This window comes from Chanodichthys erythropterus, chromosome 3 (genome assembly GCF_024489055.1).
Source record: "Chanodichthys erythropterus isolate Z2021 chromosome 3, ASM2448905v1, whole genome shotgun sequence".
In the NCBI taxonomy this organism is placed as follows: domain Eukaryota; kingdom Metazoa; phylum Chordata; class Actinopteri; order Cypriniformes; family Xenocyprididae; genus Chanodichthys; species Chanodichthys erythropterus.
Genome location: NC_090223.1, coordinates 30,715,425 through 30,733,893, shown reverse-complemented (window position 1 = coordinate 30,733,893; position 18,469 = coordinate 30,715,425). Strand labels below are relative to the sequence as shown.

Here is an 18,469-nt window from a genome sequence, read left to right as displayed (position 1 = left end):
TGTCTCACTGGAATTGGTTTTCGGGGGCATTTTACTTTTTTATAAAAGCATACTATTTAATAAAAACTTATCACACCAATTTATGTCAAATAATTACATTTAATTAATTTGAAAGAAATTATCCACTTAAACAATTACAGCTGTTACCTATAAAAACGAAGTCAACGTCAAATGCAGAAGTAGCTGTAAATAAGCCAGTATATTTGCCATTTGAGTTTGTGAATATATCAAATGTTTGATGAGGAAGCTTAGGAATTAACTACAGGGGCATGTGGGGTATTTTATCATTTTACAGACGGTTTATGACCCAGCCAAAAGCTGAATTAAGCGCAGCAAATGTTAACTTCACACTCATGTGAACTCGTTATCTCGGGTCATTGATCAGCTCAAACAATTATTCACTGCTCTACATTGGTTTGTGCTGATAAAGCACCAGCATTCATTAGAACAAAAAGTAGAGGCTAATGAAATACTCAGATTCACTAGTGATTTTGTTAACATCGTTTGTCTTAAAGTAATTTGCATAAAGTACGGAAGAATACGTTTTTTAATCATTTATAAATCATTATCTATTCACAGTCACAGAATTACAAATAAATAAAGGCCCAGTTTCACAGACAGGGCTTAGCCTGAGCCAGGATTAGGCCTTGTAGTTCAATTAGGGCATTTAAGTAGCTTTTATAGATGTTCACTAGAATAAAAAAACACTACTGGTGTGAATTTTGAGACAAAACAATCGCTCTAACATATTTTAAGATTTGTCAGTGCAATTTACTTTTAGTTAAAACAGCTCAAACATGCATTTTAGTCTAGGACTAGATTAAGCCTTGTCTGTAAAACCGGGGGAAAATGAATTAAAGTGCACAAATCAGAATATCCTCATTTTAAATATATTTACTTGTTTTTTTTTTATATCTTTATTTTTAATCTTTCAAAACAGCACAGGGAGGGTGAAAATGATGTTGACAGCAGTCGGAGGGGGAGGGGGAGCGGAGCGCTCACATGACTGTGCAGCGGAAGTACTGCGTCATTCCAATATGGCGTCGCGCTGAGCTTGTAGATCCGAATCAAACTGTAAGTCTGTCAGCTGCACAGTTTCTTCGAGACTCTCAAAAATGTTCACACAAGAGGTGAGGTAAAGATCCTGAAACATATTGACACCTCGGAGGAAGCCCAACAGCGTCCAGAAGGAGAACGTCGAGGACGCTTCTGACGTCGCTTTGCATCTTCCAGGTAAACAACAGTGTTTACAGATCAGTAAACAAAGTCTCGGATGGATCAGATGGTAGAGAGTTCATATCGCTCTTTTATATAGGTTTTGTGATTTGCATGTCAGCAATGTTGAATGAAAGGTTCTTTCTTATTTTTGTGATTGAATGTTTGCTTGAATGTTTTTGTGATTGAATGTTTGCTTGAATGTTTTTGTGATTGAATGTTTTTTTTCCAATGTTGTGGAAACTCCGGGTGTGTTTTCTGTGCCTTTTCTACAATAACCAAATGAAATACCCCGTTTTGTGCGTGTGTGTTGCTGTCAGTGGAATATGTTGCTTAACCCGCTTCATGTCTGTACATATAGACTAGTATTGGTCAACACCAGGCATCAGATATCATCAGTCAGCAAAAACCGGTTCAACTTTGGTTTGATTCAGCTGAATGTAACCTATATAAAGATTCTTCTTTCATGTTATTCCACACAAGTTATTTAAGTTTGCGAACTGAATTTAATTTATTTACCGTTTTAAACAGCCAAACCTAAACCTAGAGAGCTTTAAACCTAAACATTTATGTTCATATATTACTCAAAATCATGCACGCATGCAAAGCTCTCTATGCCCATAGCGTTATCTTGCTAATATTTTCTTGGAGCATTTTTTTTCTTCTTCTTCATTGTATTCACATGACATTGTGGTGAGATTAATTCGCGTCACGAGCTTGTGCCTACTTCCCTCTCCATGTGTCTTCCTTGTGTATCTAAACTACACTCCTGACAAACTAGATTATAAATATAATTCTTGACGTCTGTATCAGTGGAATATATTTTAGAAAAGCTCTTTGGCAGTATTCCTCATCTTATGTGTCTATATTTGAAATGGATTATCTCACACAAAAGTAACAGTGGGGATCAAAAGTCTGAGTCCACATTTAAAATGTAATTTAAACACAGAAATAAATCATTATATAATTTTGTAAATTAAAAAAAAGATAACAAAAACGGAAACATTTTCAGAAAGTGAAAAAAAAAAAAATCTGATTCTGCACTATTTCATGGTCATTAATATGCAAATACACACTTTTAATGTCAGCAATTTTTCATTTCATTCATTCATTTATGAAAAAAAAAATTGTTTTTAATGCAAATTAGAAGCATTTTCACAAGTCTTTTGAATCTCATTGTACATCCTCATGTGAGGTTGAGATTAGAATGTGATCAATAATCTTTGTGTAATCAGTAGTAGACTTTGGTCTTTTTTGCTCTTGAGCATTTAACACAGTAGGCTACTTTTAATACGTTTTGCTTCCCGTCAGGAAGTGATTGTGGTTTACCAAACCAACCGTGATTTAGGGAAGTTTGTAGATTTGCAATACTATTGCTAAGACTTTGATTTGTAGTGGCAACTTTTGCTTTATGTGACCTTTTTTGTTTGGTCTTGTTTTCTGCAGCAGTGATGTCACGGACAGATGTTTCTGCAGACACCACGCCCTTCTTCTCAGATGATTATGAGGGGGAGGGGCTGGCTGACAATGGGGTGGGTTCACCTAAGCCTGAGGAGGAGGAGGATGAGCCTGCCAGTGGAGTGTCTGATAAGAGAGCTATACTGACTGTGATTGTACTCTGCTACATCAACTTGCTGAACTATATGGACAGATTCACTGTGGCAGGTAACCAGTGCTATTAGATTTCAGTGCATCAGTGCTGCTAGACAATGCTGGCTCCTTTTCATCCAGATCAAATGCACACCACAAAGACACAAAGCACTAACGCCCAGATACGCCATTATAATGCACTTTGTTCATGATGTAAGATTATACTAGTCTGGGTTGTTCTTTTTGAATCGGATAACTTCTAAATCACATCACTGATTCATATTCAGTTTTTATGTTTTCTGAAGAAGTTATTTTATAAACTGTTTATTTTTTCATTTAATTTATTTTTATATTTTAATTCTAGTTTTTTATATTTTCAAGTTTTAGTGATTTTGTTATGTCATTGTGGCATTTTTAATATTTCTGTTTAGTTTTAATTTAATAAATAAATAAATACACTACCGTTAAAAAGTTTGGGGTCAGTAAGATTTTTTAATGTTTTAATAGAAAGTATCTCCTGCTCACCACGCCTGCATTTATTTGATTAAAAATACAAACAAAAACAGTAATATTGTGAAATATTATTCCAATTTAAAACAGCTGTTTTCTATGTCAATATACAGTAAAGTGTAATTTATTCCTGTGATCAAAGCTGAATTTTCAGCATCATTACTCCAGTCTTCAGTGTCACATGATCCTTCAGAAATCATTCTAATATGATGATTTGATGCTCAAGAAACATTTATGATTATTATCAATGTTGAAAACAGTTATTTACATTTTTATTTCATGATGCTATGATGAATAGAAAGTCCAAAAGAACAGCATTTGTCGGAAATCTAAATCTTTTGTAACATTAAACACTACCGTTCTAAAGTTTGGGGTCAGTAAGAATTTTAATTGTATTTTTGGGGGATAGAAATAAAATTAATCAATACTTTTATCAAGGATGAGTTAAAATGATCAAAAGTTACAGTAAAGACAATTATAATGTTAGAAAATATTCTATTTTAAATAAATGCTGTTCTTTCGAACTTTCTGTTCATCGAAGAATTTTGAAAAAAAATTGTACACAACTGTTTTCAACATTGATAATAATAATGAATGTTTCTTAAGAATCAAATCATCATATTAGATTGATTTCTGAAGGATCATGTGACACTGAAGACTGGAGTAATGATGCTGAAAATTCAGCTTTGACATCACAAGAATAAATTACATTTTACTCTATATTGACATAGAAAACAGCTGTTTTAAATTGGAATAATATTTTACAATATTACTGTTTTTGTTTGTATTTTTAATCAAATAAATGCAGGCTTGGTGAGCAGAAGATACTTCTTTTAAAACATTAAAAAAATCTTACTGACCCCAAACTTTTGAACGGTAGCGTACATTTAATTAAATGTATTTATTTAGTAATTTTAGTACTTAAAGTTAGTAGTCAGTTGTGTAAATAAGTTTGGGGCACTAATTTTCATTTATTGATGCAGAAATTCTTAATTACTGTTTAAATCAGACCTAAACATTTACGTTCATATATTATTTATCAAAATTGTGCACCATACACATATATTTCAATGCCCATTGTCTTCAGTTTTTTTTTTTTTTTGCAACTTTTCTCTCTTCATCACTTTCCACATGATCATTTTATTTTAACTTTATTTCAATTAATGAAAACTATTTTTAATAGTTTTGTTTAACAATAACACTGCTGTTATGAGGTTAATAAACATGGTTTTGCTATTAGTAATACAGACCTTGTTGCAAAGCAAAAAGAGATTTCTTGTTGCCAATGACTGTTTGATGATTTATAAATAACTATAGAAAGACTTCATTGTTTTATTCTGCAAAACATATCATACGGATTGGTCAATAATAAAGCTGTGATAATAACCTTCCTCTCTTACAGGTGTACTTCCAGACATTGAGCGTTTCTTCAGCATTAGTGATGGAAAATCAGGGCTACTTCAGACAGGTGAGCAGATTCATACCATGTAATATCCATTTTATTATATTATTTTTTTCATTCGCATTGTTTAATTCTTTATTGCCCTTCAGTCTTCATCTGCAGCTACATGTTCTTGGCTCCTGTGTTCGGATACCTGGGTGACAGGTATAACAGGAAGCTGATCATGAGTGTGGGTATTTTCTTCTGGTGCCTAGTGACGCTTGCCAGCTCCTTCATTGGCAAAGACGTAAGTCTAACACGAAACATTTCAGGCTTTCCAGATGTGTTAAACCTCACCCTTGTATTTGAATATTATTTTTCTTAAAGACTTTGTTTCAAAGCAATACTTTTCAATCTCAGACTCTGTGTCTCATATACTGAAGAGTATATATGTTTTAAAGTGTGATTTGTAGAGTAAACTAATAGGATAAATCTTCTCTCAGTATTTCTGGGCGTTGCTGTTGACGCGAGGGCTAGTGGGAGTTGGAGAGGCCAGTTACTCCACCATTGCTCCTACCATCATCGCTGATCTGTTTGTCAAAGAGAAGAGGACCAACATGCTGTCTGTGTTCTACTTTGCAATCCCAGTGGGCAGGTGTGACCGCGCATCACGAACACACACACACACACACATACTTGTATATGTGGTTTACGGGGACTGTCCATAGACGTAATGGTTTTTATACTGTACAAACAGTACATTCTGTCCCCCTACGCTACCCCTACCCCTACCCCTAAACCAACTCATCACAGGAAACTGTCTGCATTTTTTGAATTTCAAAGCCATTTTTTTTAAGCCATTTAGTTTACAAGGACACAATAAATGTGCTCATAACCATGTTTATGTTGTAATACCCATCTCATTATACACATTTGTGTCCTCAAACTATGTATACAAGAATACACACACAGACACAGAACTGCCAATCGAAATGCTGGTGTTTAGGTTATTCACACTTTAGCTCTATGCACATTCACAGCATGGTTACTTTATCACACTCTGCCGCACGCAGTTGCATTATCAGTTTTTTTCACACCTGGAAATGAAGTTGCATTTATAAGCTTCCAGGCTGCTACACTCGAGCACTTCTGAGGACGAACGAGTCAACTGGATTTGTTAAATGATTAAAGTCGGCATGAAATAAACATTTATCTATTTTCTAAATGCATTTTATTGATCTTTCTGTAAATGATTCATCCATGCATGTTTCATTTTTATGTTGATTTTGAATCAAAATGCCATAACTTAAGTCTTCTGGTGAAACGACAGACTCTCTGATGACGTATATTGGACTTCTCCAATCATTTAGTCTACTTAAACCTTTCTTATGATTAACTGCAAGCTCTCCTACATTTTTTTTTTTTTCTTTTTCCAAAAGTCTGTTGATGTACATCAAGAAGAAAAACCTGTCTCTAATTCCACTTTATTTAAAATGTTTATATTTTCATATAAAATGATATCACTAAAATATTTCCAACATCTACTGACAGGCTTGTTTTTTCTGTAAATATTTATTAAAATAAGTTTTAATTTAAATTCAGCAATTATTTGTAAGCAGTAATGTTGTGAAATATTATTACAATTTAAAATAACTGTTTTCTATTTTAATATATTTTGAAATGTTTTTTAATCCTGTGATGCAAAGCTGAATTTTCAGTGTCATATGACCCTTCAGTAATCATTCTAATATGATGATTTGATACTCTAGATATATTTTTATTTTTTTATTTTATTTATTTATTTATTTATTTTTTGTGGTAAAATTATAAATGTCTTTACTGCTACTTTTGATCAATTTAATGTATTTCCTGAATAAAATGATTAAATTCTTTAAAAAAATTAAATCTTACCCCAAGCTTTAGAGTACGTCCGACTGCAAATTTACACGGTCCTAAACACCATCTTAGATCTAACTGTGTTTGGTAACTTAATTTATATGTCAATCAGACATCCACTTCCTGTCTAAATGGGCAGTTTTCTGCCAGCATAAGCTGCATTGTGGACCAGACTTCATCCTGCTTCTCATTAAAACTGCTGCTCACTGCTGGCCTTTCTTTCCTCAGTGGTCTGGGTTATATCGTGGGCTCAGAGGTGAATCATGTGGCTAAGGATTGGCACTGGGCTCTTCGGGTATGTCAGCAGCACCAAAACATTTACTGTTTATCTGTCTATGGGTGCTTTACAAAATACATGCTTGCTGCTTTCACCACAAAATCACACTTGGAGATTAAATATGATAACAGTTCTCTGTAATTTTCCTCCCCTTACTTTCACTTTCTTTCTTTCTCTCTCTCTGTCTCTTTTGTTTTCTCTTTTTTTCGTTTGTTTCTCTTTCTTAGGTGACCCCTGGTCTGGGGCTGTTGGCTGTGATCCTCTTGTTCTTTGTGGTTCAGGAACCGAAGCGTGGTGCGATTGAAGCTCGTCCGGAGCACACGCTGCAGAGAACCAGCTGGATAACGGACATGAAAGCGCTCTGCAGGAAGTGAGTCACTGAGAGCTCATGTTGCCTTAAAGCATCATTTATAAGTCATGATTTTTGCTTTAGATGTCAAGCAGGGAATTTTTTAATATCTGATAATGCTGCTTTACCCTACTGAGGGTTTTTTCTTCAGTTATTAATTATTGCTGACACCACTGCAGCCTTTGATATGATCAATTAAAAAATGTCTAATCGCCTGCAAACACAAACACTTTTTTTTTTTTTTTTTCAGATATCAGGGTAATGATCTTTATGATTTTGATCATAAAGCTATAGCTTTAGCATTGCTCTCGGTGACTGCCATTGTCATATAGACAGCTGATTGCCTTTTATTTGCCGCTCTGAGTGCACTTGCAAAACATGAATACACTGCAGGCTGTTAATCCAAAGTAAATCATCAACACTATCATGTTTTATTGAAGTAAATACATTATAATCGACCAAAACACATGCACAGGTTACTTTACTTCCTGAACAAGTGCGCACCAGAGTCCGAGTTGCTTTCATATTTACGTGAACCGCGCCACAGTTCGAGTGCAACCGAGCTCAGACCACCTCCTTCAGGTAGTCTCGGGTTTGGTACCCCAGTGCGCACCCGGATTCAAACGACAGCTTTCACATTAGTGATTTTTCATACAAACCACGCCCCATTTCGAACTAAACTGCCAGTGTTTAGAAAGAAAAAACACTGATAGTTTCTTTTTTTCATTCAAATCTTTTAGTTCCACTGAGTCCACATAGTGAATATGAATATATATAATATATAATGAAGTCGAATAAGTGATGTATGTGATTCTTGAGCTTCTTTTTGTGCGATTTGCATTGACTGCTTGATTCTTTCCTGAACTAAATGTCTTTCTTCATCTTCCGTTTTTTTCTTTTTTTTCAGTCCAAGTTTTGTTCTGTCCACATTTGGCTTCACGGCTGTGGCCTTTGTGACAGGATCACTGGCCCTGTGGGCCCCTGCCTTTTTATTCAGAGCGGGCGTCTTCACTGGAGTGAAACAGCCGTGTGTAAAAGATCCCTGTGACAACTCTGACAGGTAGCAGACCCTCATACACACATCTCTCTCTCTAAAGATACACATCATGACTGATGTCTTTGTAGTATTATGGTACTGACGATGCCATTTAGAGTACTGCATTTGCACATGCTGTATTGTAAATATTCTTCTGTTAAGAACATACACTAGTAAATCTTCTGCTCCGTAGTCTGATATTTGGCGGCATCACAGTTGTGACGGGCATCCTGGGCGTAGCGAGTGGAGTGCAGGCCAGCAAGAAGCTGAGGACGAGAACCCCTCGAGCTGATCCACTAGTCTGTGCTGCTGGACTCCTCCTCGCTGCTCCCTTTCTCTACCTGTCCATCATGTTTGCCCAGGCTAGCACTGCAGCTACATATGTAAGTCACTCATTAGACCTCTCCTCTGACCCAGTTTTATCTGAAAGCTCTTTTTTTCCAGGAAATGTTTTCAGTTTTTTTTTATTGACCGCAGTGCTGTTGTTGAATGTAGGGCAGTTTTATGCTGACCATAATGGTGGTTGACTATTTTGTGTTCTCATCAGGTCTTTATCTTCCTGGGTGAGACATTCCTGTCTATGAATTGGGCCATTGTTGCAGATATCCTACTGGTGAGTTTCCCTTCCTCCCATTTATTACATTATTCACTCACCCTTGGGTCTTTGCAAACATGGATACTGTTGTTGTTGTTTTTTCTTCTATGAAACACAAAGTTAAGACTTGTTTGAAGAAATGTTACACAGTTATTGCCATTCAATGACATATTGTTCATAATGTCCAAAGACTATGAACTTTAAAAAGACACTATATTCAAATCTATATCTATAATATAGTGGGATTAAAATACTGAAAATACCAACAAAAAAAAATTCCCAATCAGTAACTATTATTTGTGTGGAATAATGTGAGGTCTCTTTCTTGATGTCCTTCTTTCTCTCTCTTTCTTTCAGTATGTCGTGATCCCCACACGTCGCTCCACCGCAGAAGCATTTCAGATTGTGCTCTCACACCTGCTGGGCGACGCTGTTAGCCCTTACCTCATAGGAGTGGTACGTCAATCTTACAAATGCACAGAAAAACCTTTCAAAGTTCTTATAAAAAAGACATTTAAGGTTGCATGTGGTCTGTTTTTTTCCCCCCATTAGGTGTCAGACTCGATAAAGCAGTCAGACTCGTACATGTGGGATTTTCGTTCACTTCAGATGTCACTCCTGCTGTGCTCCTTCGTGGCCGTGGGGGGCGGAGCTTTCTTCCTTGCTACGGCCCTCTTCATTGAGAAAGACCGCCAACTGGCTGAGAACTACGTCCCCTCTGGTGAGTGATATCTCTTATGACATCAGTCTTCTCTCAGATTAGAGGCCTTTCCTATTTCCAATGAATTTGGTATTTTCAGGACATTATGCAAATTATTAATTTATTTGTTCTGTGTATTTTCAAAAGGAGTGATTTGATTTATCAATTGTTACATCATTAATAATACATCATTATTATTCTACATTTAAAGGAAGCCATTTTCAAAGAAACATTCATGGTTAAATACTTGGGATGTGCCTAAAGCCAAAACAAATAACAACAAATTTTATCGAATAATAGGAAAAATATTCAGCAGACACAGTCACTCAATGTGTTTGCTGGATAATGGGTGAGCCAGGCAATATGGCTGCAAAAACCTCTAAAATAACTACACAATAATGAGTCTGTGAAGTGAATGAGAGTAAAGTAGTGCTTCATACACTTTTTGTACTATTTGATATGTCAATTTAAATTCTTTACACCTTGTACGATATGACACATGATATGTTTCTGTCTCACTCTCTCCTGGAGCTGGTGTTAAATTGAATTATGTGACGCTACACATAATGTAGTGACGGTAGTGTTAGGATTAGGGTTAGCATTAGCTCACTATAGCACCTGCTACACATAATTAGGTAGGTCACAGAATTTGGCACAGTACCTGCTAGCATTTTGTATGCTTTATAATTTGTTCAGATTTGAATTTGTATGCACAGTAAAAGTTGTTTTAGCAGTTTTCAACCACTAAATATTTTCCTTCAACTTCCATGTTCTCTGATCAGATACTCTATATAGAGTCATTTTATTTGAGGTTGTGGATGATTGTCCTGGCATACATCTGTACACAAAGTTACTCTGGAAAATAAACCTTTTAGCATTAACATTTAGTATTATTGTTTTAATTAGGTGTCAGTCAGTGAGTCAATTATCTGACAGCATTGTTGTTTCAGTATCATTGAGATACTATTAGTTTTATGAATAGTTGGAATTAGTTTTTATGTACATGTATTTTTAATTTTAATTTAAATTAAGTTTCATTTAATTTTGTATTTTTTTTACTTCAAAATATATCAAAATAGTTTTTATTAATTTTTATTGTAGTTTTATTTATTCTAGTATTATACTAAATGAAAATATACACCTAAATGAGTATTTAGTTATACTAAAGAAAAAAAAAAAAGTTTAGTTTAGTTTAGTTCAATTAGCATTTATTTTATTTTAGGTAACAATTTTTTTTTTTATGGTTTTAGTTAACTATTGACCGCACAAATGCAGTCCACAGACATCAAGCTGTAAATATTTTTTCCCCCTCTTTATTGGACAAAATGCTGATTGTTTTACTTTCAAGTCCATTTTTATGGGGGGTTATTTATTTATTTATTTTTTTATATGTTATTAATTCTTAATCACATACTAATTTTTCAGGGTCATTATTACAGACACTTTAAAAATCTAGTATACTGATGTGTCTCTTTGTTTTCCAGATGACGCACCAATTGTTGTTCCAAAGAGAGGCAGGTCCACTAAAGTAACAGTGTCAAGCGTTTTAATTTGAGATGACGCAAGGATTTGGATGCTTTTTAACACTGGGAACAACATTCTGATTGGCTTTGGCAGAGAGAGCCAGTGTCATCAGCAGCCAATCCTGGAGCAGTATGAGAAAAGTAATCTCTGATTGGACTATCTCCACAATATGGAGTTTTATAGTAATTTATTATGCTTATATTTTTTTGTTTATATCCTTAACACCAATATTGATTTTGGAACATTATGAACTAACAAAAAAATCAGGAACATCTTACCTGGAAGTCCTGTGTGCCATCAACCATTCTGCACTCCATCTGGAGGAGTCCTATGGGAGGACACAGAGGCATGGGACATGGAAAGAAGTTATATGTTGGGATGTTTCTTTATCTTTTGATTAAAGCTCATCGAGCTGTGTTTTACATTTCAAGTCATGTAAATTACATTTTAGACCTTTTTATTGGAGGGCATCTGAATTGATTTTTCAAATAGTTGTCTAGGTCATTTAGCTAAAACCAAGGTATTCTCAAACAGCGTTTGTTTTTAATCAAAACTGGACTGTGACTAAAAACTAGCAGAATCGGACTGAGCCTGTCTGTGTTCTGCCTTTACAAACATCAGTCTTTCCTGTCGTTTTAATATGTTTCTTCCATTCTACAGCTTTCACAGTCTTTTACGAGGAACATAAAAAAACTAACACTACAATGGCATGATTAAGATATTAATTAATTTGATATATATATATTTTTTAAATAATATTGTTACATATATTTGTTGCAATGGCCTGGTTCATGGCATGTTTTAATATGCCATTTTAACTGTCTTAAACTGTAATTATTTTTTGTTTTTAAATGAAGGCAGTTTTTTGCTCATTCCCTCTGCTGTGGTGGTTTTCCAGGCAAAACGTTTGACATAATTTGCAAACTTGCTTGCTAATCTTGTTTTGTAACTTTTTTTAAATATTAAATTAGAAACGTAATCTTATTTGTGTGTTTTTGAATTTTTGTGTGTGTGTTAAACTTGCTTTAAATCAGTTACCCTCTTTATTTCTCCTTACAACATGTCTTAATAATGGCGAGTCTTTTTACTTCTTTATATCTTTCTCTCTGTCTCTTGCATGTTTGCGTTCTCTTCTTTCTCTCTGCAGTGGCAACAACGATGATCATAAGGTTTTTCAGTTGCTGTGGTTTCCTGTTTGTAGGTGGGATATAGAGATGCAAGCCTGTTTGGTAAATTTGCTGTGAAAAATTATTCTCGTGAATGAATTATGAAAACCGAAGAGCCTGAATCGAAACATGCATTGTCTGTGCAGTGGAACATTTGGTGGATGTTGTTGTGCCTGCGAGAATATACTTGTACCTATATGTCATTCCTGTCAATTGTTTGTGTAGGGTACAAGAACACCACAAAATGCCACAAGAGTGGGAGGCGAGATTGAGAAATTATGACTCACTGCCCGCCATAATGAAGCGCAGAGTTAACTCTTACAGCTCTAAACGGAGAAGTTTTTACATATTTCGAACTTTCTCAATTTCTCATGAACCTGCAGGAAACACTTTTGTGTGTTCTGTGTCACTTTATTATGGAACATTCTAAAACATGACTCTATTGTTGATTATTGTCTTCTAAAATGACCAGTTATTATCGTTTGACATTGAATCTTAATGGGACAGCGCAAAAAAAAACATGACTTTTTTGTTCTAATGTGGTCAAATTCTCAGCCTAATGTAACTCAATTTTTCATAAACTATAACATTTAAAAACAGAAAATCGTGCCTTATTGACTTTTCAATCTTTTACGTACGCTCATGTAATGACCATTGTTTTGGTGTTCTCTAATATCTGACAAATGCTGAAAATGAAGAAAACTAAAACATGTAATTAAATCTGCATGACAACAGAAAACCAAGGAAGAAACCGAACCTTCAGATATAAGATGAGATAAGGAAGGGAGGTGAGATGAGCGAGAGAGCAGCCAGTTACAGAGATGAAAAGCAGGAAAAAAGATGCTGACTGGTGCAAGTGATGGAAGGGTGCTTTCGATGAGCCTATGAGAAGGCAGAGAGCAAATGCAGTGAGGAGAGAAACCTAAAAGTAAAGTTCTTTGCGGCAAAGGCCCTGTAGATCAGGACACGGCTCATCAACTCGTATGAGTTAATAAAACTTAAGGAATTAACTTCAGCAGATATGAGCATATTAAAAGACTGACTACCGGGATTGTTCAAGCTTGGGTTGGGAGGTCATTTAGAAAACGGAGGAAAAAGGAGTGATCTGTGTGGGAGGAAGAATAAAAAAATGGTGGCACCTTCATTGTGAGCTGCGAGTTAGGTGTGATTTGTACAATCTGCAGCGTGCGTGTGAACTGGTCTCCAGTTTGGTTACAGGTTTCTGCTGAGCAGAACGTGTGGTGTCTTGATTTGACTTGACTGCTGCTACTGATAGGGTAAGCTTTTTACTCTTCATCTCTTCTGGCATAATTATGTGTGGAATACTCTCGACGTTTTCTGTTATGCGATACAGAGCTTGAGTTTGAGTACAATAATGAGAATTTACATCTAATTTCTACAAACTGCCATGAAATCCTGCATTATTCGATCCACCGCTCTCGTTTAGTGAGGAACTTTGCAGTCCAAACTTTACTGTCCACACCTTTGGTTTTGTCTGTGCGAGTATCATGCTATTTACCACCAACGTGGTTGATGCGACTGACAGAAGGGCTTAGAAACATTTATCAGGCAATATAATATATTTCAAATTGCCACAAAAATTCATTTGGAAGGCTATTTTTCTTTGATTTTGGGTGTGGGCTTCATATTAAGAAGGTAAATGTTTCTAAACATGATCGATATTCTCTGCAAGTCAGCAAACATTATTTTTTTACACAAAAGATTTATTTAGAAGTCCTATTTAGTAGCTCAATCACTCTGTGAAATTGAGTAATATTGACTTGTTACAGTATATGGCTGTAATGTAACGATAAAGATCGAAGGGTCAGGGCCTTTTAAACCACAAATGAAACCTCATTATCACACTCAGTTTCCTTTGTCAAGTCAATTACATTCATGTTCTTAGTGACCTTTTCTCAGTAAAGCATGCATTGGACAAATACATTTAATAATTCTATGCATATAAATGAGTAGTCCTGTTGTGCTGGATAAGTTCATGATTTGTTCATGATTTGATTTTTCGAATCGACAATAATATAATATTGGGTGCCAAAGAACATGCCAAATTTGCATGCGCTGAAATTAAGAGAATGTAGGCCACCTGCGCTGCTTTTGGGGGTTCTAGGTAGTAGTTCTCTATAACTTGACAGCTCTAGGATTTAGAGAGGCCCAAACCTCTCATAATATGTCGTTTTTTTTTTTCGTTTTTTTTCTCTCATCTAACTGCAAAATACAGGAAATCCGTTTCCTGGCACTGAATGCAACCACAGACAGTCACACTCACATATATAGAGGTGTGTAAAACTTGCAAGGCAGGTGATGCCGAATGAAATTTAACAGACTGAGAATTTACATTATTAAAACCAGCAAAACGTTTCAGGTGAAAAAAAAGCTGACCGTTCAAAGATTTTTAGAAATGTTACAGAGAAGAAGAGCCAGTCTCTACTAAAATGCACACAACGATTCATGCTGAGGTAATCAGGAGTTTGTCTTCTATATGAAGGTCACTTTAAAAATGTCATAAACTTTATCGTAGATTTTTTTGCTGTGTAGAATTTAAATTTTATTTTTTACTCTTGTCCAGACCAAGACTTTCAGTCTTAAAACATGAAAAAATACACCATAAAACTACTATGTACTATGTATTAAAACTATAACAATCTTAATTAAAACACAAATAGTGATTATTTTTCCTAAAATTAGTGTATTTGTTAATCGTGAAGGCAACATCAGTGAAGCCTGAGATAAAAATCAGACATGTAACGTGAATAAAAACAAATCAAGATAAAACTTGTTATATAAATATTTTAATAAAGTGTCATTTCCAAATTTTGCAAAGTGTGAATATTTATAAATGCTATATATATAAAATTTTTAAAACGCTACCAAGCACAATACATCATTTGAGATGCAATAGAAATGACACAAGTATATGATCATTGTGTATGCACTATTTGACATCGTCAATAGTCAAATTAAATAAACTAATTTTTGTTTTTCTGAAAGACCACAGGGCTAAAACAGAGCCTGCATATAGAATTGTACATACCTTGAAAGGGATTCTGGCCAAAAGAAGTTGTGTTGTTTCATAGAAGTTGAGATGTTTTTACTGGAAAACAAGATGATACTGATTAAGAATGTGATTTTTGCAGACAAAGTTACAAAGTATTCAGAAAGATGCAAGAGGCACTTAAATGTGCATGGTGGAAATTATCAAATCAAATTTAAGAATGTATTGCTAAATAATAAATTGTGAGAAATGTTTAAAAGAGCTGTATCTTCAGCCGTTTCTTAAAATTTGCGTCTCTACAAGAAGGAGCACCTTAACTAATCATCTTGTTTCATTTGTATAATTAAAAAAAGAAGTTCAGTTTCATATAAACCAAATGAAATGAGTTGACCTAACTTTTCATATACTGCTGCTTCATTTATGCAAAATGAGCAAACATTTCGCAGGGTTAGTCACACTAACCTAAAACCACAGATTTCAGAAGAAGTTTGTTGCTCTATTTTGTGGCCTAATACTGCTATAAATCGATGTTCTCCTCACGTTGTCTCCTCAGTTATGGACTCCACTACACTGCTGTCTGTGGTAAGCGGGGCTGTCCTCCTGTCAATCATCCTTGTAACCAGTCTTTGTACATACTGCTGGCGGCATAAACAGCCAAGTAAGACCTCATAACTCTGTCTACAATAAAATGTGTTTTTCCCTCTCTCTCTCTCATCAAAAACTTCATGGTAAAAGGGATGTTTTTCAGTTTGTACAACTCTGACAATGACGCTATAAGAAAGAGTTATAATGATAATTTTGCACTTTCAATAACGTTTTTGTGTCGTCGAGCTACAGTCATCATCCTCCTGTGCTAGTATATGCGCAAGCAAATATGACAAGGATTGAATACGGATCGTGCATCACCTGAATCTTTCCAGAAAATGCGCAGAACGACTAGGCCAGAGTTTAGTCAGACTCGGCGTGCAACTCTTCCTTCACGTGCTATGCTATCGGAACTTTGATAATTCCGACTTTTGAAGTCGTGATTACGAGCTCGAAATGGGAAGGTGTTTTTTTGTTTGTTTGTTTTTTAAACTAGAAAACTCGTATTTACGATAATTCCGAGAGCGCGTGAAGGCAGCATAACGCATATTTAATGCTTGAAACGTTTGATGTTTACTAGTTGGTTGAAACCGAGCAATAGTTACATTACAGTTTTTTTCCAACTGCTTACATACATTTTCAAAACTTTGCCTGTTTTTTTCAAAACTTTACACACAAATTCAAGAATTGCACACACAAAATGCAAAATTATGTCTCTTGCAAAATGTCTCTTCACAAACACGTACTTTGCAAACACCTTTGCCATAATAATCTATTTTTGGTTATATAATACAGTTATTCAAAACCTAAAGCTCTTCTTTCATGAGCTCCATTTCTGTACAAGATTGAAAGTAATTAGCAGAGAGATGCTTAACAATTCATGGTAAACATGAGAGCAAGATTGAAACCAAACTATTGATTTATTGTTTACTGTAAGCATTTGTGGTTGTGAATACAAGTATTACACAGTACAAAAGAACCATGTGTACTTTGAAAAAGGATATCAAGATACTTCCTGTTAGTTTTTTTTGTGTGTCATAGAAAATTGTGTTGTGTTTTGCAAAAAGTACTATTTTATGACATTGAAAACTGAGTCGAAGGCAGAGAATTAAGTGTATGCACTTTAAAAAAATGCTGGGTTAAAAACAAAATGGACAAACCCAGCAATTGGGTTGTTTTAACCCAGCGGGAGGGTTAAATGTTTGCCCAACCTGCTGGGTAGTTTTATTTAACTCAGCTATTGTTTAAAAATTACTGTATTGCTTAATTAAAATTAACTCAAAGTATGTTGGAAATGAACATAATGTTCAATGAATAATTAATAAACATTTATTAAATTGCTTATTAATACATTTATATTAATAAACTATTAATCTATTAAATTTATATTAATAAAATATTAAAGCTTATTAATAAACATTCACCTTTTGTCTATTATTGTTGTCTCTAATTGCATCTGTTGTTTAATTTCCCAACTATTTGGGGTTCATTTTAAGATAGCCAAATAGCAATTTTTAAATAATAGTTGGTTTAAATAAAACTACCCAGCAGGTTGGGCAAACATTTAACCCAACCGCTGGGTTTGTCCATTTTCAACCCAACTTGGGTTGTTTTTAACCCAGCATTTTTTAGAGTGTGGTTTTACAGATTTGATGTGTGCTTCTGCTGTTTGAGTGTCAGGTTTCAGAAATTGTTTGACAAGTGAGGATTTTGTGTGTAAGCAGTTGAAAAAACTGGTAGCCCAACTTCATTAAAAAGAATCAAAATTTTAAGGTGAATGTGATGATTAATATCCATTGAAAAAAAGTTAGTTTGTTTACTGGATATATTTTATTTATTTTACAGCATCCATCCCTCAGAGGTCCAGTGACTCTAGTCCAGAATACAACTCAACGTAAGAAATAAAATCTCGCCTCTGTCTTACAAATTTTGCCATATAAAAGGATCTTGTCTGCTACACTATTGTATAAGTCATAATTATCATATCTACAGTATGTTTTGGTCTAAAGTTGTGTTTGAAGCTGTGTGTGTGTGTTGGCTCAACATTATCTCTCTTCAAACAGATTTGTGGTTCGGCATCCCCAGTCCACATGTAAATAAATCATGCTTTCTTCTAACGCACAACAGAACATAAGTTATCGTATAATCTGTAGTGTTCATATTAATACATAAATGTTTGTATCCTCTCTTATTATTCAGATGCACCTCATCCAGACCCTCACAGAATTATCAATGTACCTTACCCACTACCCAAGTGAGTTGACACACAGACACAGATATACACATTCACAGACTCTTGTGCTTCACTGTGTTAATAACCTCTCTTCCCTCAGTTCACTCAGTTCACCATCTATTACTGTCACAAAGGTGCCCTCCTGTCCTCCTTCAGAAAGTGAGTAATGCAGTCATCATGGTCTTTGAGAGAATATAATCTAACAGCTCAAGTGTCATAAAAAACAGCATATTTTGCTTTATTACTACAATACAAACCTGTATTCAGAAAAGATGTCACATTATATATATATATATATATATATATATATATATATATATATATATATATATATATATATATATATATATATATAAATGTGACTTTGAAGTACACTTTATGTATAAAAGTTGCTATGTGAGT

The 18,469-nt window shown here is 34.7% G+C and overlaps 2 protein-coding genes across 2 annotated transcripts in view; both read left to right on the top strand.

Moving 5' to 3' along the window:
- Window positions 1–1,004: 1,004 nt before the first annotated feature.
- Window positions 1,005–11,722, top strand: spns1 (SPNS lysolipid transporter 1, lysophospholipid). The gene is made up of 13 exons (XM_067381727.1): window positions 1,005–1,233; window positions 2,662–2,880; window positions 4,718–4,783; window positions 4,867–5,003; window positions 5,200–5,351; window positions 6,821–6,887; window positions 7,097–7,239; window positions 8,126–8,278; window positions 8,448–8,637; window positions 8,802–8,867; window positions 9,207–9,305; window positions 9,402–9,570; window positions 11,034–11,722. Exons 2-13 carry the CDS (start codon window positions 2,667–2,669, stop codon window positions 11,102–11,104), a joined length of 1,527 nt encoding a protein of 508 aa, XP_067237828.1. The 5' UTR covers window positions 1,005–1,233; window positions 2,662–2,666; the 3' UTR covers window positions 11,105–11,722.
- Window positions 11,723–14,465: 2,743 nt separating this feature from the next.
- The window catches only part of lat (linker for activation of T cells), a 6,123-nt gene continuing 2,119 nt past the window's right edge, over window positions 14,466–18,469 (top strand). Inside the window, exons 1-6 of the mRNA XM_067381733.1 lie at window positions 14,466–14,533; window positions 15,803–15,907; window positions 17,680–17,728; window positions 17,898–17,926; window positions 18,034–18,088; window positions 18,168–18,226. Coding sequence (XP_067237834.1) covers window positions 15,805–15,907; window positions 17,680–17,728; window positions 17,898–17,926; window positions 18,034–18,088; window positions 18,168–18,226 — 295 coding nt within the window. The 5' untranslated portion in view covers window positions 14,466–14,533; window positions 15,803–15,804. The remainder of the gene's footprint in view (window positions 14,534–15,802; window positions 15,908–17,679; window positions 17,729–17,897; window positions 17,927–18,033; window positions 18,089–18,167; window positions 18,227–18,469) is intronic.

Coding starts and splice junctions, on each gene's coding strand:
- spns1 (XM_067381727.1), top strand. CDS start 2,667: ATGTCACGGACAGATGTTTCTGCAGACACCACGCCCTTCTTCTCAGAT. Junction 7,240..8,125: donor ATGAAAGCGCTCTGCAGGAA/GTGAGTCACTGA, acceptor CTTTTTTTTCAG/TCCAAGTTTTGTTCTGTCCA. Junction 8,868..9,206: donor TTGTTGCAGATATCCTACTG/GTGAGTTTCCCT, acceptor TCTTTCTTTCAG/TATGTCGTGATCCCCACACG.